The sequence below is a fragment of the Mustela erminea genome, chromosome 11, assembly GCF_009829155.1.
Source record: "Mustela erminea isolate mMusErm1 chromosome 11, mMusErm1.Pri, whole genome shotgun sequence".
NCBI classification, from domain to species: domain Eukaryota; kingdom Metazoa; phylum Chordata; class Mammalia; order Carnivora; family Mustelidae; genus Mustela; species Mustela erminea.
In genome coordinates, this window is record NC_045624.1 from 27157643 (window position 1) to 27172747 (window position 15105).

At 40.0% G+C, this 15105-nt stretch overlaps 1 protein-coding gene across 8 annotated transcripts in view; it reads right to left on the minus strand.

Moving 5' to 3' along the window:
- Positions 1-8093: 8093 nt before the first annotated feature.
- ASB15 (ankyrin repeat and SOCS box containing 15) overlaps positions 8094-15105 on the minus strand; it is a 31014-nt gene continuing 24002 nt past the window's right edge. For 7 of the 8 annotated variants that reach the window (XM_032304219.1, XM_032304212.1, XM_032304213.1 and 4 more), the window contains 3 exons: positions 14057-14627; positions 13411-13564; positions 8094-9129 (listed from right to left, as the gene is read on the minus strand). In XM_032304219.1, coding sequence (XP_032160110.1) covers positions 8957-9129; positions 13411-13564; positions 14057-14627 — 898 coding nt within the window. In that variant the 3' untranslated portion in view covers positions 8094-8956. The remainder of the gene's footprint in view (positions 9130-13410; positions 13565-14056; positions 14628-15105) is intronic. The other variant, XM_032304220.1, reaches the window with a different exon arrangement.

The following is a 15105-nucleotide window of genomic DNA, read 5'->3' on the forward strand; positions in this document are numbered from 1 at the left end:
GCCTGCATCTCTGCCTACTTGTGATCTCTGCCTGTCAAATAAATAAAATCTTTAAAAAAAAAAAGAATAATCGTATAAAATTATAAATACATAATTAGTTATGAAAGTGAAGCTATCCTTAAAGCAATAATAGAATCATGACCAACAACTGGGGCTTAGGTGATTTGAGCTGCTTTTTTTGAGGTCTTGTTAAGCAGTTTACCAAAAAGTCTTGTAGAAGGAGTGTCTGGATGGCTTAGTAGTTAACCGTCTGACTTCGGCTCAGGTTGTGATCCTGGGGTCCTGGGATGGAGCCCCGGGTTGGGCTCCCTGCTCCGTGGGAAACCTGTTCTCTCTCTCCCACTCCCTGTTTGTGATTCCCTATCTTGCTGTACCTCTCTGTCAAATAAATAAGAAAAATCTTTAAAAAAAAAAAAAAAAAAGGGCTTCTGTAGAAGGGCTGCCTAATTGTAATCTAGCTTCTCGGCTCCCCTGCCCCCACAACACCCTACTCCTCCTGTGAACCCCAATACTCACATGGGCACAGAAGCCCCCACTTTATGGCCAGTCTGCCTGTGAGTGTGGTCTCCATCTAAGAGCGAGTCCTTCTGGCCACCGAAGCATTTGTGTCGCATGCTGGCATTGTTGCTCATTTCATGGAGACCTTTCTTCTTTAAATTGTCCTTATTTTGCCAGTGAGGAAACATGGAAATCATAGTGTCATGTGCAAAATCGGCAAACTGGAAATCCTCTCATTCTCACCGATGTCAAGGGTCTATCTACTGTTAACAAATTGTTCCTCGCTTCGACCCTCCCTCCACCCCACCCCCTCCCCTTTGTTAAGGCCTTTCTAATCGCTTTCAGTGTCCAGGTGCAAGATTGCTTTCTGACTTGATGTAACCTATTTTACAACTTACACAGAAGGATTTGGGTTTCCAGCATTTCCTGCCGACGGTGTGTCACAAGGCTGCCGGACGAGTAACGACCCCTAAGGAAGGGACGCTTCCGACTTCCCTGCCTGTGTGCCGGAGCGGCTCAGATAGCTCCCCGGGGGAACGTCAGGCAAAGGGCAGGCTCTGCACACACAACAACCAAACAGGCCACGGGGTTCAGATGAGAACTGGCAACACCCTTATCAAGTCTTCACTCTGAGGCCTGGCAGTCAAGCCGATCTCCAAGCGAAGCCAACTTATGTAGGGAGCATGAGTCAAATTTAAAATTATTAGAGCTATTTATAAAAATAATATCTTGCAATTGTATAACAACTGCCGTTCACAACATGCTTTCACGGACGACGTGCCGGGCAGTCTTATGAACCAGCACGACCTCTGTGGAATCATTGCGTGTCGCTCCCACTTGCTGCGTGTAAGGCAGCCCTCGCTGAAAGAGATACTGTTGCTTCTGCTTTACGAAAAACGGAAACGGGTTCTGAGGTTCTGAGAGGTTCCAGAAACCTCTGAAGCAGACCCAGCTGGTCAGAGATACTCGCGGTGGTATGTCAGCAGTCCAAGCTGCTTCTCACATGGATATTTCCTCGTGTATCATTTCAAAATGTACCGAATTGAAAGACAGATGGGATGAAAAACAGAAATTTTTAATGGAGCCTCTGATGCTTTGCCTTACGTGGAGCACGTCCAGTGGTCATTTGTGGAACCAGTTCGAACATGGAGAGATGAGCCCCATGCAAGCAGACGGACAGGTACACCGATCACGTGAAAACCAGAAGGGCAGAAAAACGACTTCCAGAAAAAATTGCAGAGCGAGGAATATCCGTCCGGTCTTTCATTTTAAGGCGCAGATCATGAGTATAGAATTGCACTTGTGAAACAAGAGCAGATTTGATATATGTTATGTGGAGTTTTAATAAAAGAAATTTTACTTGGGGTGTCCTGGAAAGCCTGAACTTCCACTCATTTCAGTAACGAGTTATTTGTTACCTCGAGGGTTGATATTACCGTTTGGGGCAGATTTGCTCCCTGTGGTATCGGGAGGAATGAGGTGGACGGAGGGCCAACTCCCAAGACATGACTCTGCTCCTTGGGATGGCTCCCCTTTCAGGTTCACAAGTCCTGTAGGGAAGTGCTGTCTTCAAGGGCAGAAAAGCTGACATCCTGCTATAAAGATTGGCTCAAAAGTTAAATTCAGAGCAAGAGTACAGGCATAGGGGGACTCGTTGTACCCAGGAATGGGACAGATCGTGCTTGAGAGAGCTAGCTGGTTACTGAGCTTTTTCATTTGCCGTTGTATCATGAAAATCAAAGGCACTGTCTTTTCACACACTCACAGTCCCTCACTGACTTTCACCTCGAGAGTTCTGCTGTGTCCTTGAGATTCACGGCCTTTTGAATGATTGCCTTGTCTCCTTTTCCCCTGGCACTCGTTCCTGAATGCCACCCCCTTCTCCTTGTTCCCCTTTCCGTGGAGCCCCCAGAGAACCGGAGCTAGTTTTCAGGGTGTCACAAAAGCCCTGACCCACGGGTAACACAATTCCTTGCCAATTTGTGCCCTCAATAGAGCAGGAAACCTTTTTCTTAGCTATCCAATTTGTATGTTTCTCTATGTTTTGCAATAGCAATAACGACAACAACAATAAAACATGGGAAAGTCGTGTGACAATCAGCGTGAATGGCAGAGGTTAGCAGAAAGGCGGCATTTGCCAGGATTGAGGGCCGGAGAGACCGGTGAAGGCAGCAAGCATGGCGCTGCCCTTGAATGCTGTGTCATCTGCTTTTAATGGTCTTATCAACAGCACAAAACGAATAAATCATGTGCTGCTCGCACAAGAACCAAGTGCTTCCGTCTGAGCCAGAAGATTGCATTGTTCAGTCGAGCTACCTCCCGGAAACTGTAAACATGGCATCACCTGTCAGTGAGACTTGTGCCTCCTGTTTTTCGAAAGCAATTTATTCAGATTAGTTTAGAGACCATAAAATTCACTCCCTGTAAGTGTGAAGTTCAACGGTGATATACCAAGGTGTAAGTGTGGAACATTCCCAGCACCCCTCAGAACTCCCCTCAGCAGTCGGCATTGGCTCTCACCGCCCCCAACCCCTGGCAACCATGAACCCGTTTTCTGTCTCAATATATTTGTTTTGTCTGGCCATTTTATATACGTGGAATCACACAGTAGTGTTCCTCTGTGCCTGACTTCCTTCACCTAACCCATGTTTTTCAGATGCGTCCCCACTGTAGCGTGTTGCTAAGTAGCATGTCATTGCATGGATACACCACGCTGTATGTATTCATTGGTCAGTTTGTGGACACTCAGATTGTTTGCTCTTTTTGACTATTTCATAATAACAAATAACAAGACTCTCCTGATCTGAACTAAACATGATGGGGTGGTGAGAGCTTGGGATTTGGAGGCAGGAGTTTCAGGCTGAGTTCTAGCTCTGGTATTTACTACCTTAGTTAAGTGTAAGGTGGTTTTCCTTATTGCAGGTAATTAACATCTTCCCGTCCCTGCTCCTCCCCTAGTCCTAAGAATCAAGAATGATGAGGTCTGTGGATGAAAGGCAATGCTGGGCAATGAGAGGCACTGTTATGAAGTCGTGTTTCTGGACTGTATTAAAATAAATGAGCAGTTTTTCAAGATTCTGTCCACATTCATAGAACAAATGATTCAACTTCTGATCTATCGGAAAGATTTACCTGTTTCCTTGTACCGACTTGGCGTTCTCACCATCTTTTTCTCACTAAAGCCTGTTACTTAGAAAGGTTTTTGATATCATTCACTTCTCTGAAATTTACTTGCATTCTAAACCTTCTGATTGTCAAGCCAAAGGGTGTTTGCTGTTGAGGAGAGGGTTTTCGGATATCCTAGAATCCCTGTAGGAAATCGGACTCAGTAAAGTAGAGGGTCAGATTTGATCAGGGAATCCTCCATTCCACAATTCGGTGTAGTCTCTTGGGTACTTCTAGTGACTGTGCAGAGCAGAGCCCTGGAGAAAGGTCTGGGGGCAGAGCTGAGCCAGGTTGAGGGCCTTCCCATGAGTCAAACCTAAGCAAATGTTACCATCCTCCAGCCAAAGGGGCTTAAAATTGTCTCTTCATTGAAACAATATTAAACCAATTGAGGTAACTAGATATTCAGGGGTGTTCAGACATTCGGGAACATAGATTGTTGACCACTGACTTCTTACCAAACAAACAAACAAACAAAATACTTCTCTTGAGAAGCCATTGCCGCTTCAGACAGAAAGAATCAGATACTGGTATCTCACACCCACTCAATTCCATGATAAGTACCACAACTAGCGCCCTCTACACCTTCTACCTTGTTCAACACTATGGGCTGCTTCCAAGGAGTTTTATCTTAAATCTCACTGGGAGATCTGGGATGGAAGACTTCCAAGGCCAGAGAAATGGCTGTTCCCAATTTACTGGAATCTCAAGCACAGAATGTGAGTACCCGTCAAGTGCCTCCAGTGGCATCACAAGCCAATCTGATATTAGAACTCAGGCGCTCCCAGTGCCCAGATTCAAATTACTAGGCTGTCCCCTTCCAAAAACAGCAAATCCCCAGACATCTCTAGCACTCCCTGAGGTTGCAAAACACAGGCCACTGAGGTCAGAGAAGTATTCCTTCTACACATCTTCTCCCCTGAGAAGCCTTTCTTTCTTTTTCTTTTCTGATGATCAGGGATTTCCTAGCAAGAGCAGAGGTGGGGTGTTCCGTGATTGGGACAGTCCTCAGCAGTTTACATTCGAGGAATTTTCTCCAAGTATTTATAGACGATAGTGAGATGCCATATACATCTCTAACATGACTTTTCTTATTTTCATGTGCGAGGATGACAATCTGCAGACATATCCTAAGACCAAGGTTCTTGGCTTTTTCAAGTTTGGCCCTGGCACTGCAGCTCTGTAGTAATAATGGTGAGAGCTTGAGTTTCACAGACACTCACTCTAGGTTAGATCTGGCATTTATAGACTCATCTCGTGTCTTGTTCAAAGTGAAACAGCTGATAATTGCTGGAGCCTAGTTCAAACTCAGGTCTGTGTGACAACAAGGTGCGTATTTTTACTTCTTGCCCTATCTGGCCCTAAAATACACTACAGTGCTCTTAGGTATGGATGTAGAATACTTGTGTATTTGGCACAAAAATGTCCTGTGTATCAAAGTAGGGATATGTGCATACAGTGTTTCGTTTTTGACCCATAAAAAACTTGAAGCAGCTCAGAGTTGTTATATGTCCTATTTCTGACTTGGAAGGTGACTATATATGTGAGAATAATGTGTCCTGAAGCCAAAATCTGGACACAAATGTGTGGCAAAAGGTCAACGCTTAACTGTGGTCTCTGGGTCTATCTTTTTTGTGGTTGCCATTGCTGTCTGACCCGTATGGACGGATTTCTCAAACGCCTGGATCGAAGGGAGGGTTACCCATGAGTGTTTGCTGTGTGACCTTGCTCAACACGCTCCTTCTCCCATCTTTTGCACTGTCATCCTATGGCCTAGAAACACATCCTGTGACCAGCTGAAACAACCGAACCACATTCTTCAATGGGCACTTGGTTTCAGTGTGCTTATAAAATTATTTTAAGTCAGAAATGGAAATAACTCTTTTGAGATTGCTTCTTGAGAAACTAAATGGAAACACTCCCACGAGAAGTCAGAGCTGCATCCTTGAATGTGGGCTATCTGAGAAAAAACAAAATCCACAGGGACCAAAACAACCATGCACATCTTGGCATCATGGGGGGATGTCATCCAAACTCTAGCATATCGATCCTGCCATGGTTCAACGGGCACCAGGGTACCATTTCTTGGCTTTTCCTGCGGCTCAATAGGGAGAAGCAGCTGTTGCCTTCTCCCAGATAAAGTGACATATTCTGGGAGAAACAGTCCTAATGAGATAGAAATTAGTACCCTTTACCACCCGGCCCATTCACAAACAAAAGCACGGTTAGGAAACTTCAAAATATAAGAAAAAAAGGTCAAATCCAATTCAGATACAACAGTTGTGTCAGGTTCATGGAAAACATCTCTCTCCTGAGTCACAAGGGTCAGAAGACCCACTTGCAAAACTAGTAACATGGGCCAGGATCTGGTATCTTTACATTCAAACATTTCATGAATATACATACATAAAATGCATTAAAGAAAAATGTCACAGCTTTAGTATACTAGACTTTATTTAATATCTGAAGCAGCTTGAATGTGCTTACACAAAAATACATTGAAGAAAGTGTCAATGCTTTGATATATTGAATATCTGAAATATCAGAGAGTAGACTTACATCTTCAGTATGAGTTTTTATTTACTCAGAACAATACTTACAGGTAACAGTGCCTTTAGCCACAACTTGAACAATAGAAGAATCGCAATATTATACACAAAACATTATAGTTTGAATTAAATACATTACAGCTCAAGTTATATAAAAATATATCCTCTAGGGAATACAGGAGGGTTAACACTGTAGCTCTAATTTCACGTTTGTTTTTATGCTTATTTATCTTGTAAAGATAACTGAAACTAAATACAATTTTAAAAATTCACAAATCAATCAGGTATTACCATTGGAAAAATACAGTAACTCCAAAGATAAAAATAAATATAAGGAAAACATATTATTAAAATATAAGAAAAACAAATCTAAATAATTACATGATTAAGGTTACATAGCCAATTCACAGATTCAGAACTATCAATTTACCATGATAGTGATGAGGTCACTGATTATTTTTGTCTGGGTCTTACACAAAATGTACTCATTCAATATATTCAACAAATAATTGTTGAACTTTGTGCTCCAGAGAAAGTGTTTGGCTCTAAGAAAACACTGGAAAACAAAACAGACACAGAGCCTGCCCTCCTAGAGTTTCTAGTCTAGTGGGGCAGACAGGTGAGAACCTGGGGCCTGAAATACAGCCTGAGAAGTGCTGTGCTAGGACCGCCCCTCCCGGGGAGGGATCGTCTAAGCTGACACCTGGAGGAGGGATGAGAGGGGAAGAAGGAGATGGAAAGAGGATTCCAGGCACAGAAAAAAAATTCAAAGACCCCGATGTAAAAAAGAGTATGGTCTATTTCTATAATAGTGGTTCCCAAACAAAGGACCTCAGATATTTGCTGAGCCAGAATGAAATTTTCACCCATCAGTGGGGAAATGAAGATAATGTGGTAAGTCTTTTCAAAACTAAAGTCTTTCAATTACAATAATTGGTTTTATGACCAACTGGCTTTCTGGCATTAAAATGGCCACTCTTCTATAAAATGACAGTGATAGTAAATGATAGATTTAAAAAAAAAATAGATGACCCTATTTTTTTGAAATTAACAAGACAAACTACAGGTGTATAAAATCTGAAAATCTGGGAATCACTGTTAGAAGAACAGACTTCTAACAGGTGTTTAATATGGTTAAAGGAGAGGGGTAAGGGAGAAGTCAAGAGATAAAGCTAAGGAAGAAGGCAGGGATTTGGATCAGAAGGGCCAGGAAGGTCTTTGGACTTTATCCTAAGAGCAATGGGAATGATTATAAGCAGGGGAGTGAAACTCGACTTAGATTTGTAAAAGATCACTCTGGGATGCTGTGGGTAGAACGTGTGTGGGATGGGCCAAGACGGCAGGAAGGAAGGCCAGTTAGGCAGCACTATAGCATCCCAGGTAAAAGAAGATAATAGCTAGAATTAGGGCCAAATCCGTAAGACTGAGTAGAAGAAGATGTCTTCAAGGGACACACTTAACCAGGATTTGGTGAATTGCTATATTGGGTAAGACAAATGGGATGGTAGGAGTTGACGTCCAGGTTTTTCCTCAGGAAACTGTATTGATGATAATTGGGCTTAACTAGTGAGCTAGAGAAGATAGGCAAGGAGCCCCACCTTTTTTGGAGGAAGGTAGTGAGTTTATTTGGGGACATGTTGAGTTTGAGTTGCCTTTGTGTTTAAAAAGTCCATTAGGAAAAAAAAAAAAAAAAGTCTATTAGAGGGGCACCTGGGTAGCTCAGTGGGTTCAGCATCTGCCTTTGGCTTAGGTCATGATCTCCCGGGGTACTGGGATCCCGGAGCCCCATTGGGCTCCCTGCTCAGTGGAGAGTCTCCAATTCTCCCTCTCTCTGTGACTCTCCTTCCTGCTTGTTCTCTCCCTCCTCTCTCTCTCGTGTGTGTGTGTGTGTATGTCTCAAATAAATAAAATCTTTAGAAAAAAAACAAAAGTCCAATAGAACACTTGCTTACATAGGATGAGAGAAAGAGTTGAACTTCAGGTATAAATTATCTGGCCAACTGCATACAGTTAGTTACTGAAACCATCGACGTGGATGACATTTCTCCCAGAGAACACAGCACAAGAAGAAAACAGAGCTTAAGACACATACTAACGGGTTGGCAGGACAGAAGCACCACAAAAAGCAGCCAGAGAGAGGAGCGATCGGTCGGGGAGGTAGGTGAGGGGAGAGCCAAGAGAGCAAGGTGTCCTGAAAACAAAGGGAAAGACATTTCAAGGAAGGAGCAGACAGCAGTCCTAGATGCTGTAGGACTCAGATGAAAGGACTAAGAATGCTCATTGAAATTAGCAACAAGGCAGTTATTAACGACCTTGAGAAAGGGAGCAGAGGAGCAAAAGCTAGAGGACAGTGTGTATTCGCAGGCAAGAAGGAGCTCGGTGTGGGTATAAAAGGAAGGAAAGAGCCAGCAACTGGGGGTTTAAGACAGTGGTTCTTTGTTGTAAAAATGCAGGAGAGATGGACATTGTAGGAGACATCTGATGGGGAGAATTTGAAGACTTGCTGGAAGTGAAGATAATTAATAGAAATTCACATACAAAGTACTGACCGGCTTTTTAAAAAAAATCACAATGTAAAGGTCTTTAAAGATGTACAATATGGTGTCCCCATAAGAACACACGATTGTTATAAAATTGTTAATGGATTTAAATACACTTAAGTATATAAAATGATGCCAAGAAATTCTGAATGAACTCCATTTAAAAATATTTTTTAAATCACATTTAAAATATTATCTTTTAAATCATGGCAATTTTAGCTCTTGTCCATAAAGATCGTACTCTTTAAATAATATATATCTTTGGATGGTTGGTGGTAGAGGGAGCTTCTGCACTGAGGCTGGCTGGCGGAGTCGCTGGAGTCCCATAAGCCTTCGAATTTTTAACCGACACAAATGCTTTAATGAGCAAGGATTCTCTAAAATGTTGGGAAAAAATAAACAATAAAATAAAAACAATATTAGTGACTGAACTGCAAGATACAGACTGTTTTAGAATAACATTAATAAAGTCATTCTGAAAAACAGGTATGTACCCATTAGCAACTGGCGATTTTAGAGAAATCCCAAGTGTAATTAAATATCCCAGACCTCTCCTCCCGAATGCAGTCTCCAAGAAGACAATCGTTTAGCTGCTTTCAGTGAAAATAAGAATCTGGCTCATAGTGGGCATTCAGCCAAGATATGTTAAATGAATGAATGGAATTGACTTAAGAAAGCAAATGCTCACATCTCTTATTTATGTTTTAGAATTGAGTATATAATGTGAGAGAAATGATTCAATCTTAGGTTTGTTTCAGTGTTTGACACCTAAACATTTTATATATATTTTTTCTTTTTGTTTTTTTTTAACCTACTGTTTTTATTTTTTTATTTTTTTGGTCCCTGCTGGGCTTTATAGTAACATATACTGTATTATTTGTTTCAGGGGTACAGGTCTGTGAATCATCAGTCTTTACACAATTCACAGTAGTGATCATAACACATACCCTCTCCAAACATTTTATATTTTCAAAAAAATCTAATGTTACTTAAATATTTGATTTTAACTCTTCCTTTCTCTATATTACAACACTGATATATTATTCCAGCAGTATGAGCTAATGAAAAGGCAGCAGAGCACAGGTGTTAGCTGTGGGCTTTGGACTGTTGGCATGGATTTAAATCCTGGCTCTGCCACTTAGTGTCTGTGTGACCATGAACTTAACCTCTGTGATCTCAGTATTCTCACCTGTGAAATGTGGCTAATGATGCGACCCATCTTGTAGGGTTGTTTGAAAATAAAAATAAGTTAATTTATGTATTAGAAAACTGGTTGGCACTTTGTAATCACTCAATAACGTGAGCTATCACTCAGTTCAGTAATAAAAGACATCACATTTCCACTGCCTTTGTGATTAGAAACAAATTATCTTCTTAAAAAAATTAGAACAATGTTTTTCAAAAACTAGGCAAAATTATTCTTACTCAAATAGGCAAAATAAGCCCATCTTTAAAAAAAAATGTATTTTATTTTCTTCTTTAACAAATGTATGGTCTTACATATGTCTGGAGGAATCCTGACATCCAGTGGTTAGCCACACTCACAGCATTCAACTGACTTCCTCTCCAGTTGCATCAATGGGTGACTGAAACAATGTAACACCTTCCTGGTATTCTTCCTTAGATGGCCTTTCTACAGCCATCAGAATTGGTTATTCTTTTGTAATACAAACACATGGACAATTAATTACCAGTTAGAAGCAAACTCTCTTCTGCCTTTGACAGGAAGCACAGTGCTGTTGGAGAGAGTGGTTTGAAGAAAGACAAGGGTTCAAGTCTTTGCTTTGTTGTTTTCTAGGTCTGTAACTCTAGGTAATTCATGTATTTAAGACTTCTGGGTTTGTCTGTTTGTTTTCCCTCTTACAATCTCCAAAATGTTTTAACCTTCTTATTGCAAAATAAAATATAAAATAACTACACACAGGTAGAGCTTCATAAGTTATTATTAGTGATTATGAGATGAACATCTTTAATCACCTCCCACGCCATGAATAGAAGAATTTCCTCAGTCGTCCCAGAAGTCCTGCCATAATCCATTGCAATCTTCATTCCTTCCCTGTAAGTTACCACGATTTGGACTATTATGGTCATCTCTTTATTTTTATTTATTTTTTAAGATTTTGGTGTTTATTTGTTTTTTAGTAATCTCTACACACAACATGGAGCTCGAATTTTACAACCCCAGACTGAGTTGCCTGCTCTACCGACTGAGCCAGCCGGGCGCCCCATGGGAGTGATCATTTCCTTTAGAGCTTCATCAGCTAAGTGTGCTATCCCTGTGCCACTGTATTGACACTGTGTGTGTGTGTGTGTGTGTGTGTGTGTGTGTGTGTGTATACATATATATATATATATATATATATATATATATATATATGAATTTTTTTTTTTAATTTGTTAGGAACTTTAAGTCTCTTAATCCACAGGTTCTTTTCTCCACCTTCTTGTCTTTCTTTCAATTCATCTTTGAAGAACCAAAAAGCCCTGTGGTTTCCCACAGCCTAAACTTTTCGGATTTCCTTCTCATGGTGGAGCTCCATGTTTCACAGCTATTTCTATTTCTTGCAAGTTGACAGCTGGACCCAGGGACTTGAGCAGACTCAAGTCTGACCTCTTTGGCAAAATGATAGCTGGTGCTGTGTTCTTTCATCAAGGGCCACATGACAAGAAATTAGGAGGAGCTGATGCTTGGTGATTACGTCCATGAGCTGACTGGGGGCGGCAAAGTGGTGACATCTAATTGTATCACTTGTTTTTCATTTATTATTTGGAATATTTTTATAAAGAGATGCCTTTGCTCATCTACTCTTTGGTTACTGGTGGCACAAATCATATAGATAAGGCAGAATAAATGCTCAAATCTTTTATCAATTTTCAAGACAATGAATTGATTTTTCTTACTCTCTAGAGCTGACCAATTTTTTAAAATATCATATTTAAACATATTTAGTTGGTTTTAATTCACTGAAATAATTACGCTTTGGAAGCCGAATTGTCCCATCTTTGGGCAGTAGGAGCCTCTTTAAGTTGGCTCCTAAATTCTTTTGGCATGCCTGGTAGTCTTTGAGAGTTTCTTTACAACATAGAATGACAGATATTCCATGTTCATCTTACACATTCCTTCCTGAGACCTGAAATCATCCTTTCTTTTTTTTCCCCCAGGAAATGGCCATTCAAGACCACAGTCTAGGGATGTTAATCATATCCCTAGTTTGCCATTATTTCTAAGTTTACCATTATTTCTAAGCCTTTACTGTAGACAGACAGACACACACACACACACACACAAACACACTTCAGGTAAAATAGCTTGAGTTCATACCGATACTTCCAATTCAATTCAGTACTACTAGATTTTTCTTTAACCTTTTACATCTGTGTTTCCTTTCTTCCACACTGACAATCCTTTGTATTCTCAAGGATACAAAGAATAATAGAATTAGAATATCCCACAATCACTCACTTACTGAATGTATCTCTCATTCTCAGATAACAATATTAATATGATGCTACCACCATTAATTTGGTATTTAAAAAAAATGTTTTTATGTGTGTTCCCCCATTTTAAAATCGTCGTGTCATACCCACAGTATCTAAACATTCAACCCGACATATTAGATCTCCTCCCTTTTAGCTCACACTTGGTCTTGGTATTCTGTCTAGTGCTCAGTACTAGTCCTTATGTCATTACTTCTCCAGTTATTTTGGTTTGTCTGAAACTCATTTCCTAGGGCATTCTTCAGAAGGGCATTCTTCATGCTTCAGAGCAGAGGAACAATACTGCCTGGGAGAATCTGACTTTTTTTCCCTCAGAAGTCAGTTGTTCTTTTTGCCTACATGACCAAAGGACATAGTAATTTGTAGTTTTGTCTTTTCTTTTTATTACAAATTTTTCTTGTAATACAGATTTTTGTATTTATTCTGTTCCCTCAATTTTGTTTTCCTTTTTAAGGAAACCTATTGTTCATTTCTTTATTCTTTATCGCCTGTCTTCTATAACTGTCATTGACTTTCAATCCTTTGATCTATTCCTTCATTTCTATTTTATCTAAATGTTTTTCTTCCACTTCAGCTGCTGTTTCTCTGAAGGTATTATCTATTGCATTATTAGTTCTTGCTTTCATTCTAGTTCAGTCTTTAAATTTAAAATTAATTTTTTCTTTTTATTTCTAATTCTTCCCTCAGTTCTGCTACCTGATTTCTGAATTTTGATATGAATTTGTCAATAAACACCTGAGAGAGAGCATATCTAAAAGGATAACTCTAACTCATTCCATTCACTCATTTACTCAGTATTTATTATTTACTACTCACTAAGTATCATGCAAAGCCCTCAGAATACAAAAATAAATAGATGCCTCTTCACATGGAGATTACAGTCTACCTATCTTATGGTATTATAGGAGTTACCTCTTAAAAAAATGAGTTCTAGCTGAAATGTTAATACAGTTATAGTAGTACTCATTACACAATTAAAGAATTGGAAAGTATCAAGAAAAGCAAAAAATTAGCATCTTGTATCAGAGGAAGAATTAAGGATGATTTAAAAACCCAGATAATTCTGAAAATGAAGTAGCACTATGATGACATTAAGAGACTTCACCTATATACATTCTTCAGGAAAAAAATTCATAGGCAAAACTTTTTCCTTTTTTTACCTAGTATTTGACGGATTTCTGGCCATTCTCTCTGTACTTCTAATGCAGACTTCAGCTTAGCGCACAGAGGAATATAATCCATGTAATCGATTAACACACGAATAACGCTGCCTACCAAGTGTTTCATCCAAGGAACTGTAATAAACTCACAGAACTGGGAGAATTGATAAAATTTAATTTAGTAAGGTACATAAGCATTCAATTTTGTTATGAAAAATTGCTTTGTCTTTTTACAGAAAATAAAGTACTCTCCTTGTAACAAACAAAAAGTAAAAATAAACTGCTTGTATCTGTGAAACTCTGAGCCCTGAAGCCATATGCATGACTTTCCAGTGTTTGCAATCAACAGAACATGGAAGAATCATGTTTCTTCTCATGATTCTTTCCATGTTTCCATCCCCAACATTCTACCAACTAGGCATAAATGATGAATTTCATACATTTTCACAGGCTTCCACATTCAGCTTCCAATCCAAGAAAAAGAATCTCATTTGCCTAGTTTTATGCTGATATTCCCATATTATTGCCAACCCAAATTCAAGAATAAGAAAAATATAAGTGTTGATTTTTCTCTTCTTGGAACATCCCTAAATGAGCAAACATTAGGATGCTGACCCAACAGGAAGAAGGAAAGGATGTAACTCACCGGGTTATCTTTTATTACACAAGATGTCCACCCGGGTAGTACCTCTTCTTCTATCTCTGACCACACAAATGAATTTCCAAAGATGTCCCCATGCATGCACTCAAAGCACATCTCCACTTGATAGCCATTATTCAGCAACAGGCGCAGCATCACCTCGTCATTGAGGGCATACTGAATGGCACTGGGGAAACGCGTGTCATTCACGTGCATAAAGTAACAATTGACGTTAGCTCCATGGGAGAGAAGCAGCCGGACAATTTCATGGTTATTGGCCCTCACTGCCACAAGCAGACAGTTGAGGGGGTCTAGGTTTGGGTCTGCACCTGCAGCCAGCAGGACTTCGGTGCACTGGATGTCATTGTTAGAAACGGCAAAATACAGTGCTGTCTTCCGCTCGTCATCATAGCTCCCAGAAATGTGGTCTGCGAGTGGGGTATTGACATCAAAGCCATTTTCAATAAGCAGTTCGAGGCACTGCACATTTTGTCCATCTGCTGCGGAGTGAATTGGTGTTAGCCCACTTTTCCGAATTGCATTTTTGGATGTTACTGGGATAAGATACTTCAGTGCACTAAAGGAAAAAAAAAGTCAAATATCCACATGACATGAAAAAAAATGAACAGCTTAAATAAACCAGCTTCCTCACTAGACAAGTGAATGCAGTTTGTTTACTTTCTTTTATTTTCTCTAGATAATGCCATACAAAAACATGTTACATTTAACCTTTGTCCATTGGCTGATAACTTAGTTTAGTATAATTTAGTTTTGTTTTTAGTTTCCCATTCTTAATATTCCTGGGGAATGTCCTATGCTTCCTGGGGATGTCCTATGTTTGGTCTTAGAATTGTGATTCCTCGGAAAACCTCCCCAATCTTCCAATTCTTTCCAGAGCAAGCATTCTTTTATAAACAACCAAAGCTACTTAATGGGAAAAATATAAAAGAAAGATAGGCGTATCTGATGACATAGAAAAATGTTTCATAATCTTGACCACGAGAATCTTGGAGTCACAGGAAGTGACCTTGGACATTGCTCAGTCCAAACCCTCA